At 40.2% G+C, this 16,095-nt stretch overlaps 1 protein-coding gene across 3 annotated transcripts; it reads left to right on the forward strand.

Annotated features, from left to right (window-relative positions):
* Positions 1-10: 10 nt before the first annotated feature.
* Positions 11-14,581, forward strand: LOC115368589 (glycerol-3-phosphate acyltransferase 4-like). 3 transcript variants are annotated; one of them, XM_030064767.1, is made up of 14 exons: positions 11-212; positions 3,065-3,235; positions 3,331-3,395; positions 5,487-5,556; positions 5,654-5,948; positions 7,128-7,202; positions 7,460-7,549; positions 7,933-8,026; positions 9,193-9,308; positions 9,656-9,711; positions 9,872-9,957; positions 10,039-10,170; positions 12,016-12,095; positions 13,947-14,581. In XM_030064767.1, exons 3-14 carry the CDS (start codon positions 3,369-3,371, stop codon positions 14,185-14,187), a joined length of 1,362 nt encoding a protein of 453 aa, XP_029920627.1. In that variant the 5' UTR covers positions 11-212; positions 3,065-3,235; positions 3,331-3,368; the 3' UTR covers positions 14,188-14,581. The 3 variants fall into 3 exon arrangements, with proteins under 3 accessions (XP_029920627.1, XP_029920625.1, XP_029920626.1); XM_030064765.1 differs by having other exon boundaries at positions 3,065-3,395; XM_030064766.1 differs by having other exon boundaries at positions 3,065-3,395; positions 10,042-10,170.
* Positions 14,582-16,095: the final 1,514 nt, after the last annotated feature.

Here is a 16,095-nt window from a genome sequence, read left to right on the forward strand (position 1 = left end):
TCATTGGCCACCTGTTGGCTGTGGAGCCATGGACTCGCAGGTCTATGTGATCAGCAAGCTGTGGCATGTTGCTAATGCTGGTAAGCCAGCATAATGTGTGGAACGGGTATCCCTCCTCTTAAGCCCGGCCTGACAGGCCAGATGGAGGACGACCTGACCGTCTGCCAGCGTAAATCCTCCTCCAGCCGGCCGCCGAGTAAATCCAGCGCACGGTAAGAGCTAGCATTAGCTTCCGAGCTACCGAACTACAGCAAGTGCACTGAACAAATAACAGTCTTTAAACTTCTGTCTCAGCAGTAATTGAAATTTATGGTAGTAGGGTGCCCTACTACAAGAAAGCAGCGTGCTTGTGTGTCGATCTGTTTGTGTGTGATTTTATGCCTTGGAGAGGCCAGAGACAAATTACGACTAAGGTAGACAATAAAGTCAATTTAAAAAAAAAAAAAGCAGATATTAGCTAACGCGGACGGAGTTAACGGTTTAACATTAAATGGTGACGTCAGCTGACTTTCAGGCACAGTGAGGTTTTAGGCGTTTGGTCTCAACTGTTGAATGAAACCTTTTATTTTATTTACCCATAGAGTTTACCTCATGGCCACAGGTAGTTTTGTACATGTATGGTCGTGTTATGTTGTCTAAATCTGAATAGCTGCGACCTCTGTATCGCTGATTCCACCAAGTGTCTTGAACTTATTAAATTTGGTAAAAACAAAAATGTTATGTATAATCTCGAGGAGTATGATGTTTTGAATATCTTTGACTACAAACCTTGAGCACTTTTAAGATAAAATGGCGGAGAATCGTCAAGACGCACCATTTTTAATGTTCAGTGTTTCATATTAATACTCTCCCAATTAAACTCAAATTTTCACAGGCCTCATTAGACAGTAACTTATTTAGTGTGTTTATACTGATAAAGCTAAAGTGATAAAGTGATATAGCTAGCTGTAGGATCTTTGTAATGCTGGAACAGAAAGGCGTGGATACAGTCAGACCTCCAATTTATTGGGGTCATTCCATGTCATTTCACCAAATTTTCAGGACATCCCAAGCACTTGGATCTCAAAAAATTCTGTAAAAAATTGTAAAATGTCACACAGAATGGGCAGAGAGAGACAAAGAGACAGAGACAGGGAGAAAAGGACAAACTGGGACAAATGACAACAACAGAACACCAGAGCGTCCTGGGGCTTTACTGCACTTTACTGTGCAGTAAAGTGCCCATTCTGTGTCCATTCTTCATTTTGCAAACTTTACAAATTGAGACCATTTTGGTGTGATTATCTTCAAAATTGAAAAAATGAAGAATGAGCACAGAATGGGCACTTTACTGCACAGTAAAGTGCCCATTCTGTGTGACATTTAACAATTTTTCAATTTTGAAGATAATCATACCAAAATGGTTTCAATTTGCAAAGTAGTCAATTTTATGCATATTTTATGTATGGTGAAATTCACAATGGGTACTTTACTGTGGAAATTTGGAAGCGAAAACCCAAACTGTATGAATGTGGAGCTTAAGAGATTTGGTAAAAAAGTTCATGAAAATGTTGATGTTTTGACAAATAAATGCATTTCTGGTGCAATGGTCATTGTATTTTAGGTTAATAATGAACAAATAACAAACACTAAATGAATATAAGACACAAACACAAGCTACAATGGTCTAATATTGGGGCATTTCAATATTCGCAAGTGGTGAAATAGCCCCATGTTTGGGATAACAAAAAAAAAAAAGAAGAACATGCATAAAGAAAAAATGTTTTATATCCCAAGAAAGAGCAAGCTTTGAACTTTAAATTAAAACAAAAATCAGATTTTTTTAAGACATTCACACATGCAGTTATGGGCCAAAGAAAATGTGACATGAAAACTTTTTTGGGGATTTGGAGAAGCTGCCATCCACAAACCAATGCATATATCTGACTAACCATTAATGCTTTGAACAGTCCATGTATGTATCTCAAAGCTCTGAAAAAATCAAGAATCTGGGTCAAAAACAAAGTTGTTTACTGATGGCCCAAACATGGTCGACCATGAAACCCGTGTAATTTTTTTTCTATTTTTGTAGGGTTAGGGTTAGTATGACAGATGTTTTTGTAAATTCTGAGAGAGTAGGTGGAGGTGTATTATCGTACCAAATTTCTGTTTCCTATGTGGTGTAGTGCCTGAGATATTGACACCTGAAAATGGAGGAAAAATAAGCACGCGCCAAAATCGCACCAAAATCGACACATAATCCCCTCACTAAATGGCCGTATCTCAAAAAGTATCCATACGAGCAAACTAAATATTACAGTGTGCCTATTGGATAAATAAGGAACAACTGGTGAATTTTTCAGAATTTTTTGAGCCCCAAGTGCGTGGGCCATTTGGTGAAATGACGTGGAATGACCCATTGATCAGTTGTAATCGACTGACTGCCTACTGGTAATTGCAAAAAAATTGCATTTATGTATATATCAGAAGATATATCGATCAGAATTTTTTATGCCCTTATAGCAGTACTGGCCTCAAAAATCCAGTGTTGGTCCAGCTCTTGTGATTGCAGAAAAGTCAAAATATAAGCAGCTGAACTTGATCTTTTACATCCATTCTCAAGAGTTGCTTACTTCCTTATAAAATTCATGTGTTGGTGTATCTCATGATTTCATTATTTTGTAGTAATCTTCTGTGATAAATACTAGATTACTGTGGTACAGTATATTCACCAAACTGCATGTATAACTTGACTGTTTGGTAGGGTAAGGGAAGTTCTGTGATAATTATTTGTCTCTCTTTCATATTCAGTTACTGCATGCTTTTACATACTTTATGTGGTACACATACTGATGACAAATGTAATTCTATAACATCTAGAAATTTCAGTAAAATAAAAACCTGTTTTAACAATGTATTTAACACAATTAAAACAATTAACATTTCATTTTGCACCTTTTTTAACATAATTTATACATGTGCTGGTCGGTATGAATCTATAGCAGTTGGTAGCTAATGAAAATGAATACCTCTGCTTATAAATCTTGATCACTCAGTGATTGTTCTTCTGCTCTCTCCCTTGCAGACAGAGACCTTGTATTACTCTTGATGTTCCAGTGAAGGCTCTGTTTCAGCAGCACATCGGAAACTGAGGCTCTAAACAGAGCGCAGGACTTGTCACAGAGCTCTGGATTTGGACACCTGTGCTGTCTTGCTGTTGGGCTTCTGTTTTCTCCTCATCTGTCAGGATGGCTTGGTTTGTTTTTCCTTTTGACAACCTAGTGTGCATGTGTCTTGGCATCTCCATTACTGTCTGGTTCACTCTTCTGCTGGTCTTCATAATTGTGCCAGCTATTCTTGGAGTCTCTTTTGGTATCCGCCGACTCTACATGAAGACACTTCTTGTGATATTTGAGGTAAGCTTGTTGTCTTTAAGACAATGTACTGCACAGCTGTGCTAGAAAGGCACACAATCAAACTTGGGTTGTTTTGGTTACAGTAGCACATTATTTTCCACTATAAAATACATAAGCTTATATAAGAATATTTTACTACAGTTGGAGATGTCACAAAATAGCCAATTATATGGCAGAAAAACATAGCAGGCACACAAATGACCCAAAAACAACCAATTATGTGGCAGGAACGGATAGGTCTGGTTGGATGACCATTTATGAGTGAAGACCTTCAACCTTCAACCTTTATTTGTGTCCCCAAGGGGGCAATTAGTTTTGCAGCAAGAACACATACACAAACAAGCACACAAGGATACAAATATACATATAAAAATATAAATAGCACAATGCAGAGAGCAGAAACAGTGAGTAATCAACAAGGCAGTAAGAAAAAAAAGCCAAATTGCCTGCCACACCTTACTGAAATAAATAAAAAGCCAGACAATTCAAGGATAAAATGCACACTAGTGGTTTGGTAGGATGAAGAAGATCAGAACTCACTGCCCTCTGTAATTTGCAATCCTTGTTCTGCGTCCAAGATTTTCATAGCTTCCTACTGGATGTCATGCTGTCAGTCTGGCACTGTGCACTATTCTGTGCACTCAGAAGAGTCTTAGCAAATCAAGAAAATCCAGGCAGAGGGCAGGGTCTCTGCAGATACACACACCAACACACACTTCTAGTGGCACAGTAGTCATGTTCTAGAGTGATTATTTTTTATTGAGTCTGTACATTGTTTTTTTTTTTTTTAGGAAAATCCTACTTGTTCTGCCTTTAATTTAGACATGACTTATATGTATTTTTTTAGGCCTTCCCAAGTGATTGAAATGGTTTTCCAGGCAGGGAAAGATTTAACAGTTCTTAATTAGACGTGGCTCTGCTGCCTGACCACAGAAGGGGGAAAATTACTTGTGATGATTTCAGGATAATAAATCACAAAGATGTATGCTTTTGTGGTTTTATAACAGTGTGAGGTAGGAGCAGGGTTTGGCACTGTTGATGTTTCAGGAAGCACACGTTGAGGGGAGTTGTTTTGAAGCAGAAACCAGATGAGTATTAACTGTCAGCTTCCATAGTTTGTGTGTGTTGTTCTCTCAGCAACCACCTCCTTAAAGAAAGACATGTTTTCCAAACATTTTTTACTGCAAGGCTGGAATCTCGAGGGAGTGTGCTTTCTAATTTAATCACTTTGATCATCCTCACAGGATGCAATGTCAGTGTTCTCTTTGAATTTATGACCCACAACGAATCTTGAAAGCCTACAGTACTTACTACTCTACTATATAGAGAGCTGTAGCATAAAACATCAGTTTTACTTCTTTGTTGCATTTACACTACATTTACACTGCCAATGTAATGTGACCCAATTCCGATTTTTTGCTCTTATGTGGCACAGATCGGATATGCTCGCTGACAGTGTAATCAGGAAAAAGACGCATGCATTCGGATATTTTGAGATCGGATACAGGCCTCATTCATATGTGGAAATAAATCAGATATGTATCGGATATGTGCCAATGCGACTGCTGTGTAAACAGGCTGATCGGATTTTCTTACACGTTGCGTCTCTAACATCATCAAATCTGCGACCAATTAGCTTATTTTGTCGCATAAATAGTGAACACGCGGTAAGCGACAGACTGAACATGGAGGCTAACCTGCAGAGAAAGATGAGAGATGAGGAGGAAAATTCGGCACAGTGGTCAGTTGAAGAGGTCAGATGTCCTCTCAGTCTTTGGGGAGAGGAGAAAATTCAGGAGAAAATAAAAGGGACCTACAGAAATAAAGCCGTGTTCCAAGGCATGCACGATGTTTCAGATGCTGTAGGCAAGTGTAATCGCGTGAATCAGATATGGGTCACTTGATAAAATACGTGTAACCACACAGTAAAAAAAAATCGGATTCAGGCAGCAAATCCGATCTGGGCATCAAGACTTGCAATGTAAATGCAGCCTAAGTTGTATGCCCGATAGTACAGTGGACACAGAATTTTTTTAGTGTTTATCTGTTGACTTAATTATGTTTTCTTTTCATGCAATTTTTTTTCCCCAGTGGGCGACTTTGCGAATGGAGAGGGGAGCAAAAGAAAAGAATCATCATCTCTATAAGCCATATAGCAATGGTAAATGATTATTCTACTGTATAATTAAACTTCAAATTAATACTTCTTTATTTACTATAATCTGTCATGGCTGTCTTTTCTTCTAACTGTCCTCTAGGCATCATAGCCAAAGAACCATCATCTTTGGAGCAGGAGATCCACGAGCTTCGGGGCTCTGCCAACAGTCTGCGCTCAGAACCCGAGTTTGAGATGGCTGACATCTTCTACTTTTGCCGGAGAGGAGTGGAGAGCATTGTTGATGACGAGGTGACCAAACGCTTTTCAGCCCAGGAGCTGGAGAGCTGGAACCTGCTGACTCGGAGCAACTACAACTTCCGTCATATCAGTGTGAGACTCAGTGCTCTCTGGGGCCTGGGAGTTCTCATCCGCTATGGCTTCCTGCTGCCTCTCAGGTCAGAGTTGCGCTCAGCACAGGCCTTTTGTCTGTTGGACGGTAGGACTCTGTCATCACAGGGTGTTCCACCTGTGCACTCCAGTGCCCTAGCTGTGGTTTCTTGTAATCAGATTAACTCAAATTGATTTTATGTGTCATTTAACCAACTGACATCTCTTACGATGGGTTGTACCAGCAAGGATTCGTTTAATCTAAGATCAGATCTAATCATAGTAAACCAAGTTTAAAATGAGTAAATCCAGATTTTAAATGAAGCAGAGCTCTGTTGCAAAATTAGAAACTAGTCCTTGTTTAATAAATAAGTTTAGTAGTTTAAACCAAATGAAATAATCAGAGTTAAACACAAGAAATCAAGACTATCTAGCATCACTGATCTGACCTTTTTAAATATCATTTTAATAATTCTAAATATAGTTTCCTTGTGATTTTTCTTTCTTTCTTTTTTTCTTTCTTTCTTTCTTTATTGCTGTTTTTTGTTTTTTTTTGTATTTTTCCAGCAATATTTTACAAATTTTCCAGTAATTTTATTGCAATTTTTTTTTTTAAGTTAATACTGGATCATAGTTTAAATTGCAGTTTAAAGTTTTGGTGTGGTGGATGAAATTTAATCTAGGTAAAAGTAAAAACTAAACAGGGATAAGAAAGGTTTAAATTGAATGTGTAGAGAATTTCATGGTTAGGGTTAACTATGATTTAATCAGGTTTAAAAATTAATCCTTGTTGGTGCATTAATCCTTTTTTTGTTGTTTTTTTTGTTTTTGTTTTTTTGTTTTTTTTTGTTTTGTTTTGTTTTGTTTTGTTGTTTTTTTGGCAGGTAATGTTCATAGACGAAACAGTGCACTTCACATCTGCTTCCTCTAGCAGATTTTCCTGTGTTTAACAGCCATGAACCAAGTGGACAGTCCCAAGGGGTCTGGCACCATGTAGTTCCTAGAAACAAACTTGCTTTGCAGGCTTTTCAGTGCACAGGACAAATGGACAGTTCTAATTTTAAGTGCATTAAAGCGTCACTTTACACATACATTAACAGCAATAAAGCAAGTACGCAAAGAGATAAAAATGAATATCTGTAAGAAGTGCAAGACATGCAGCTTAGTTATACTGTTGTGGAAAAGTACTGAACAGTTGAACCACTGGTCTGGACATGAGAGTTAACTGTGTGTTTTCTCTTCTGCAGGCTTACTTTGGCAGTGACTGGCGTTGGTCTGCTCCTTGTCCTAACTACTATGGTGGGCTTTTTACCAAATGGAGAGTAAGTTTCCCCCAGTTCAGATAAACATAGACTAAGGTAGCCCGCAGTTGAAGCATAGAGTCAAGTCACACTAGAGGGGACTTGCAGGTAATATCAAGAGAGTACAACAATATATATAGTGCTGAGCAGGTTTAATGTTTATTATGAAAAAAAATGTGTCAAGCTACAACCCTGGTGCTTAATGAGTTTGTTAAACCTTGTAATGTGCATTGATCCTAATGAGATTAAAGTGCCTTGTGGCATTCTGTGTCTTTCAGGTTAAGAACTTACCTGAGTGAGAAGGTTCATCTAATATGTTACCGCATTTGTGTTAGAGCCCTCACAGCCATCATTACCTATCACAACAGGTACTTCATATCATATATTTGACAACAATTGCAACTTTGTAATAGACACACAAGAAATCCCATTTCTTTGACCCCACAAGATTGCATAATGTGAAAGTGTCACAAAAATGAATGATAAAGCCATCTTCGGTAGCATCATAAGCATTATTAGGACATGAGCACAGCTTTTATCATCATGTATACAATGACTTTAAATATCAGCATTTTAAAAGACCTGATTGGCTAAATAAAAAAACAGTTTGATCCAGTGCTTGCTGTGTTATATTGTCACAGGGTGAAGCTTGGAATTTGTGACAAGTCAAGCTTTGATATGGTTGCCTAATATTCATCAGTCTGTCAGAAATGTGTACATACATTTCACCAGCTGTTTATTCCTTTTACAGAGAGAACAAACCAAAGAATGGCGGGATATGTGTGGCCAATCACACAACTCCCATTGATGTCATCATATTGGCCAATGATGGCTGCTATTCCATGGTACAAAATTGTGTGTTTGAGTTTCTGTTTGTCTTTATGTATGTACAGTACAGGCCAAAAGTTTGGACACACCTTCTCATTCAATGCGTTTTCTTTATTTTCATGACTATTTACATTGTAGATTCTCACTGAAGGAATCAAAACTATGAATGAACACATGTGGAGTTATGTACTTAACAAAAAAAGGCACACCTGTGAAGTGAAAACCATTTCAGGTGACTACCTCTTGAAGCTCATGGAGAGAATGCCAAGAGTGTGCAAAGCAGTAATCAGAGCAAAGGGTGGCTATTTTGAAGAAACTAGAATATAAAACATGTTTTCAGTTATTTCACCTTTTTTTGTTAAGTACATAACTCCACATGTGTTCATTGATAGTTTTGATGCCTTCAGTTAGAATCTACAATGTAAATAGTCATGAAAATAAAGAAAACGCATTGAATGAGAAGGTGTGTCCAAACTTTTGGCCTGTACTGTATATGTGTGTAGGGGTGTGCGATATATATATATATCGTCTATTGTGATATCTTAATTGATGTTTTACCGGGGGTGGGGGGTGTCATAGTGGAATCTGAAAAAAATCTGGCGAATTTTGGCAGAACAGCAAAACAACAATGGAGGAAAGCATCATTTTCACACTTTTTTCACACATTTTCACTTTCCACAATAGGCGAGATTTTTTTTTTTCTTTTTTTCTGCAATCAAAGACCAATACTGTTGTAAACTGAAGCAAATGAATTAGGGTTAGGGCTAGAGCATGGCTAGAGCCGGCCCTGGCCTAGCTGGACATATTTCAGGCATACAGCTCTGCCTAAATTATGATTCATGTCGCCAAACTCTGGAGTAGAAACTTCAGAGGGTTTAATATTTTACCACCCAATGGATTTGATAATATCATTAACAGCATCTAATATACTATTACAATACAAGACTTTTACAAACACATTTTTTACACATTTAGAGGGATGCAAAATATTGCCAAGTATCGTCAGTGGCAAAATCCCCCAAAATATCGAGATATTTTTTTTGCCAATATTGCACACCCCTATCTGCGTGTATTCCACGCTGATGAGAATAAAGTATCTTGAATCATAGTTTTTGAAGTTGTCATTGCAGTTTGGAGACGTGTCCCATCCTGAGGATGTTGTTCAGTATAACTTGTCTTTCAGGTTGGCCAAGTGCATGGCGGCTTGATGGGTATAATTCAGAGAGCCATGGTTAAATCTTCTCCCCACATTTGGTTTGAAAGATCAGAAGTCAAAGACAGACACCATGTGGCCAAAAGGTAACATTGCATCATCAGTGTTTTTGAATCTTGATCCTCATAAATGCACTTGCCGTTGTTGATCAACATTGCTGAACAGTTGTACAAACACAGTTTTCTATTTTTGCCTTCTTGTAAGTGTCTTAAGTTTAGGCTGAAAGTATTGCCATTGTTTTGGTTTTATCATTACTGCTCTTATCCCATATTTTCAGTTTCCTGTGAGATGGTATTCCAGATAATGTCCAGGAAATTATGGCACATAGCTCATATTGAGCTTACACACCATCAGAACTTGAGCCGTGGAGTCGATGCAAGCAGCTGTGGTGTTAATAAATATTTTAACAGTATTCTGTGTGTTCACATCTAAGGCTTGGTGATCATGTAGCTGACAAAACCAAACAGCCCATCCTCATCTTCCCTGAGGGTTAGTATGATGAATAGCTTGCATGCCATGTGGATCAAAATAACTGGTGAAATATAACATCTAAACATGACACCTGTGTTAGAGCTCATAGAAATGAAGGGTTGTTTGAATGTCATGGTTGTTTACTGTTGCTGAGGAACTCACACTCTGTACTCTGCAGGTACTTGCATCAATAACACATCAGTGATGATGTTCAAGAAGGGCAGCTTTGAAATTGGCTGCACTGTCTACCCAGTTGCAATCAAGGTAGGAGTTTTTTCTTTTAACTCCCTCTGTTCATTTTGCTAGCATGACTTTTTTTGTTTGATGTGATTGCCTTTCCATTAGCAGTATGATCCTCGGTTTGGGGATGCATTCTGGAACAGCAGCAAGTTTGGCATTGTGAACTACCTGCTGAGGATGATGAGCAGCTGGGCCATTGTCTGCAGCGTTTGGTACCTGCCACCTATGAACAGAGAGGTGAAATCCTACTTCACAAAGACACATTTGGTGTATTGACAATTTTAGTAATAGTAGTGTCAGACCATGGTCTCTATTTTAACAATCAAAGCACATGGTCTGAAAAGTCTCTTAATTAATCGTGTGTGTTTTGGGTGTAACATGCAATAAACAATCATAGTGCCATCTCATGCGCGCTTGCACCTTGGTGGATTACTATAATGCCACATTTTCCAGGTAAGAAGGAGCGCTTCTTGGAGGAAACGGATGCACTGCATTGTCACTGATAGCTCATTTCCATTATAAAGAGCCGTGCCGTGAAGAGCCGTGCCAGGCTGAGCCCAGCACGACCCTGTTTGGCCTTGGAGTGTTTCCACTGCTTATGGTACCAGCGGGCCGGCGTCATAGAATTAGAGAGGCGCGCTTGTTGCCATGGAGTTGTTGTAGTAACAAGAGGAGCTGTCAGTTATTAGCCTACATTAGCTTTTTGCTACTTTTTTTTAATGGACAAAATCTTGTTTGAATAAAAAAAGCCACCGGCTGGCAACAGGTGGGCCGGCCGCGGCACCGGTCGGCGTCAAGCGGGCCGGCTGCAGCACCGGTCGGCGTCAAGCGGGCCGCGACACGGGTCGGCGTCAAGCGGGCCGCGATACGGGTCGGCGTCAAGCGGGCCGCGACACGGGTCGGCGTCAAGCGGGCCGCGATACGGGTCGGCGTCAAGCGGGCCGCGACACGGGTCGGCGTCAAGCGGGCCGGCGGCCAGCCCTCCTGATGCCATCATCATCATCTTTGCAGATGCTCTGCCATCTGCGCTTAGTGGTCACATTTCCATTTCCATTTGTAAGAAAAATGTAAACTAGGCTACACAGCAGAAAAACCCAACAAAAAACTCAGCAAGCAAATCAATTCTTCCATAATCTCTCCAGAAACTAATGTTTGTAAATAATAGCCCGCTGGCTGAAGGTTTAATGGTTAACACTTGTCACTTGTCAGTTTGTAGCAGCCTGGTTAACTGACATTCTAACGGACCAGTCACGAAGGAGATCATATATAGGCCCGCCTCCGTGGCCCCGTTCTAATCGGGCCAGCACCAGATGTCAAACCGGGCTGAAATCTTTCACGGTTGGTTCCTGGAACCAAGCAGGCTGATGAAGTGGGAGTGAATGCAGAACCGTGAATTTCACAGCACGGCACTATAGTGGAAAAACGCTGTTAGTGCATGAGCAAAAGATCTACAGCAACACCAGGATTCCACCTATGTAGGCACTCATTACTATCTTGATAATGACTTAAGTAAGACTTAAATAAGTGAAATAATCCACCATTGACTTCAGACCTGCTTTTTGTTGGTCAGTCATGTAATCACTTTCAACTGCATCAAGATACCAATGCACTGACAGAGCGCTTGACCACTCCACGCATTTTAACACCAACAAGACCATGGGGGCTCAAATGGACACAAGTGCATTTGTCATTTACACAACATGGGCAGTGGATGGGAAAATGACAACTGCATCCAGCTGGAAACTAGTAAAGATTTGCTGTTTGCATCACGCTTGGTGCCGCCTTGCATCTTGTGTAAGATACGGCACCATATCTTGTTTGCATAGACCCTGGTATAGAATCTGGTATATTTGAATAGATTAGATTTGATTATTTATTGATCCCCGAAAAAGGAAAGGGGGAAATTCATGTAACAGTAGCAGTAGTTCACATCGAAGTTTTCAAAGCAAGAAAAGGGCGTGTGTGTGTGTGTTGGTAAAATATGAACATGTGCAAGGGTTATGTGTATGTACTGTGAGTAGAAGCCCATTAAGGTGTGGCCCAGCTGACAATATTCCACTTACTTCTACCTCCTTTGTGTAGGAAGGGGAAGATGCGGTGCAGTTTGCCAACAGAGTGAAGGCAGCCATAGCTGCACAAGGAGGGTTAGTGGATCTCCTCTGGTGAGTTACTATCATATACATTTGTCACTGTATATGTTAGGACTGTACAATTTGGGGGGGGGGGGGGGGGGGGGGGGGGAGTTTTTTTTAAATCGCAATATTAATTACTTCATTTTCTTTCCACATTACAAGAGGTTTCAGAGCTTAATGCTCTCACTTTAATCAAATGGCTATTGTGGGGGCTAACATCATCACTCATGAATAAAATGTGGCTCATTTAATCCTGGCCAAAATTTAGCCAAACTTTGGAGCAAAATTTCACCACCTTGCTGACAACCTACCATGACATCGTTGGTATCAACGGATTGCTTAGGTTGTCTTTCATATGATACCAATATCTTTTACTTTAAAGGCCCCATGGCCTGAAAAATGCAATTTTCGTTGTTTTTGCGTGATAGGGAAGGTCTTGGGGCCACATAAATACTGTCCCATGCATTTCACCTATGATAAATGGAGAAGTGCGCACAGCCTGTTTTTTGAAACTGTCCCTGTAAAACAAGCGGATTGCACGTCCTTGAATTTCTGACGTCAGTGTATTTTCTGATGTCAGTGACTCCGCCCACAGCGCCTGCGTCCCCACGCAACCAGCTACCAAGCTAGCGAACTTAGTCAGTACCCCTCCACTTTCAGGGCAACAAATTCACAACATATTTAACAAAAATAACTTACCATTTTGAAACATCTTGTAATAAACGGATTCTCCTGCTGGTCTGGAGGGGTTAGCCTTTAGCCGTCTCTCTTCCCCCTCCTTTGTTTACGTTCGCACTGCTTGCGCTGCCTCCTCTCCCTGGTGACGGCCGGTGTAGACACAGGTAAAATTCCGTACTGGCGTAGTCCACATCGAAGCAGAGTGCCTCATTTCTTGCAGCACGCTTTACCCTGATGTTTAGTAAAGTCTCTTGGCTGTAGGTTATGCAACCTGAGCGTCTGGGTTAAGCAAAACATTTCAAACATTCACTCTCGCTGATCCCTGGAGGGGGCGCTGTGTCCATCCGCGCCGCCATCACAATAGCAATACAATGCCGGCTTCGTCTGTGGTTCGGGATCGGAGTCGGGCTCAAGTACGTACGGTTGTATAATATCACGCTCGGCGGTAGCCATGACAATCTTACATAAGATGATAACTCGCTTTCGACAAGTTTTTAAATAGTTATTGTATCTCGTTGGCTCTGTTTTTCTCTTGCTCAATATGGCGGTGCGCTATTGTTTACGTCCCAGAATGCATTGTGCACTGATGTCGGTTGATTGGCCCGACCATATGTCACTCAGAAAACAGTTAGCCAATCAGTGGAGAGGGGCTGATTATCTCTTCTGATTGGCTAAACGAACTGTGCTGCCAGAGCTCCGGGAGAAAGGCAAGAGAGAGGAGCTGTGAAACTATATTTAGCAGACCACAGGTACTCAAAACCACAAATACATCATGCTAGGGATATCAGCAGTTCAAATAAAACCCTGGAAAAGTGGACACCATGGGGCCTTTACATTGATTCCGTACTAATTTTTTTTTTTTCAATACTTAAGTGAATCGTTCCCCCCATATGATAGCATATTAATTGTGCCTCACAAGTACTGATTTTTGGGGTTAATTTTTCATAAGGACTAATGCTGTACAAAATTCTTTCTCCACTGTAGACACAAAACAACAAAGTGAAAAAAGAAAAATTAGAAGTTGATGAAGGGAAACATGGAAGGACATCGAAGGGCTTGGAGATTGTCTTGCACTGTACATGTACAGTGTGTTTCATTTCACTTAGTTTCACTTATGACAGTGTTCATGGTGCTGCATGGTGGTCTTTGTCATGCTGTGATACCCTTATTGTATACCGTTATTCTTTGCCTTCACACTCTCAGGGATGGAGGACTGAAACGTGCAAAGGTGAAAGATGCTTTCAAAGAAGAGCAGCAGAAGCTTTATAGCAAAGTCCTAGTCGGGGACCAGGACCAGGACGACCTCAGTGAAGACACTCTTGTACCAGATGAAAGAATAAATGAGGATGACATCGACACAGATTCTGTCAAGGGACTATGCATACAGTGTGAACCTACACCAGAGCATATTGTTCTTACACATGAAAGCGTAAGTGAAGAGTGACACATTTATTTGTATGCCAGGGAGCTGTCATAGAAAGAAATTGTATTTGTTACTCATGTAAATGCGACATTGTCATCAGGCTTTGAGCCAGACTGTTCACCCTGCGCTGTACTGTGCACACTGAATTTTCATGTTATGTTTTATATTTTCATATTTATCTCTTTTTAATTGCATATTTATGTACATTGTGTATGTTCTGAAAATAGGAGAAAGGTTACACCTAAAAAGGTTAAATCAGAGCAGTGCACACAGCCTGCACAGATGTACGGACGTTAAATTAAGGTCAGTGTCTGTTCTTTCTTAATGTTCAACTTTATATACCAGAAGCCCTGTTATGTTAGGCTGAACTTTTTATTACCCTTTGAGTTTGTTGTAAATAAAACATGCTTGTTTGAAAATATTTGCAGTCATCGTTGTATTAGTAAAGGATGATTAGACTCAGAACACTAGGTTAAGAGAGACTTTTATCAGTGAGGTGATGAAAGAGACCTGTTGCTTTTAAAGATTGCTTTATTTAAATATGGTTACAGAAGGCTATAGAAGCATTCCTTAAGAACCTGCTAGCCTGAATGTCTGAAGAACAAAGGGAAATATGTCAAATTAGTGACCTCAAAGGTATATGGATAGTGACACACATTTACTTTACAGCACATTAAAGGCAAAATCAATGAAGATAAAGAACTATTATCTTAGATTGTAGGTTCATATTTTTAGCCGTATATATATAAGCAATAAAAGATGACAACTTCCTTGGTACTTAACATATATGGAAGTAGGAATATAATGTGAATTAGAGGGCAGTGTTCTTTTCAGTATTAATCAAAATTATTAATGTTCTGTCAGTCTGCCACCAGTTGATTTCTTAAACCGAAGGAGCACTTCTCTGTAATAATCACATAAACAATACAACATTGAATTCAGACATATCAGTAACAAGATAACTATTCACCAAGAACTCAGTAAATTCTAAGACATTAAAGCTGCATAGCTATTGCATGATGTTCAAATTAATTTCTTTTATTGACAATACTGCAACACAGTCAAAAAAATCTTAAAAGTATTTTAAAAATCAGCTGGAGAGCCCGCCTGGGAAAGGCCAGACTCGCTTGGTCTTTGCTCAGTCTGAGAGCAGATCCAGCAGATGTGGACACCCCCCCGCTGAACTTGGAGAGCGGACACACACTGCCGAGCGGCCAGCCCTATACAGACAGCCTAACCTGGTCTCAGACCAGCCGAAGACCAACTCCAGCATGTGCGACACACACCTGCTGCCGAGCTGGCTTTTTATGATCTCTGCTGCTCCGGCCAGTGACGTCACCAGTCAACCAGATGATGACGACGCACGCGCAGCATAGACAACACCTGGGACAGTGCTCAGTACTTTACAGTCACCTGCACAGATACTTGTTTGTGACGGACGGCATGACGTCACAATGGTTACAGCTCTACATTCTGCATTGTTGATTGTTTTTTGTTTGTGTCCACGGACACTGAGTATGCAGGTAACACATCCGCTCAGTTAAAACAGGCTGTGGGGCTCGAGTTTGAAATTTGGTCTCAGCCTCAGTTGATGCTGAAATGATGATGAAATAGTCTGTGTGCGATTAAGATGAATATTGTTATGAGGTGAGACAAACAACTGTAACTGTAGAGTGTATGGACCTTTTGTTTTGCCACTTGTGCTCCTTGCTTGAGTTTGTAATGTTTCCAATGATGTGCAGTGTGTTTCCTGTCATTGTGTGTATTGTTGTTGAGCCTTGCTTTGTTCTAGCGCCTCCAGCAGGCCAAAATGTTGTAGCAGCTGTAGTGGTGGTTGAAATTTTCTCTTGGTGTGTTTTTATCAGGCGGGAACTGGAACCAAGTTCCATAACCCGAATGCAGCTCTGTTTACACAAAGGCGTTCATCAT

Source organism: Myripristis murdjan, chromosome 12, assembly GCF_902150065.1.
Source record: "Myripristis murdjan chromosome 12, fMyrMur1.1, whole genome shotgun sequence".
Lineage (NCBI taxonomy): Eukaryota > Metazoa > Chordata > Actinopteri > Holocentriformes > Holocentridae > Myripristis > Myripristis murdjan.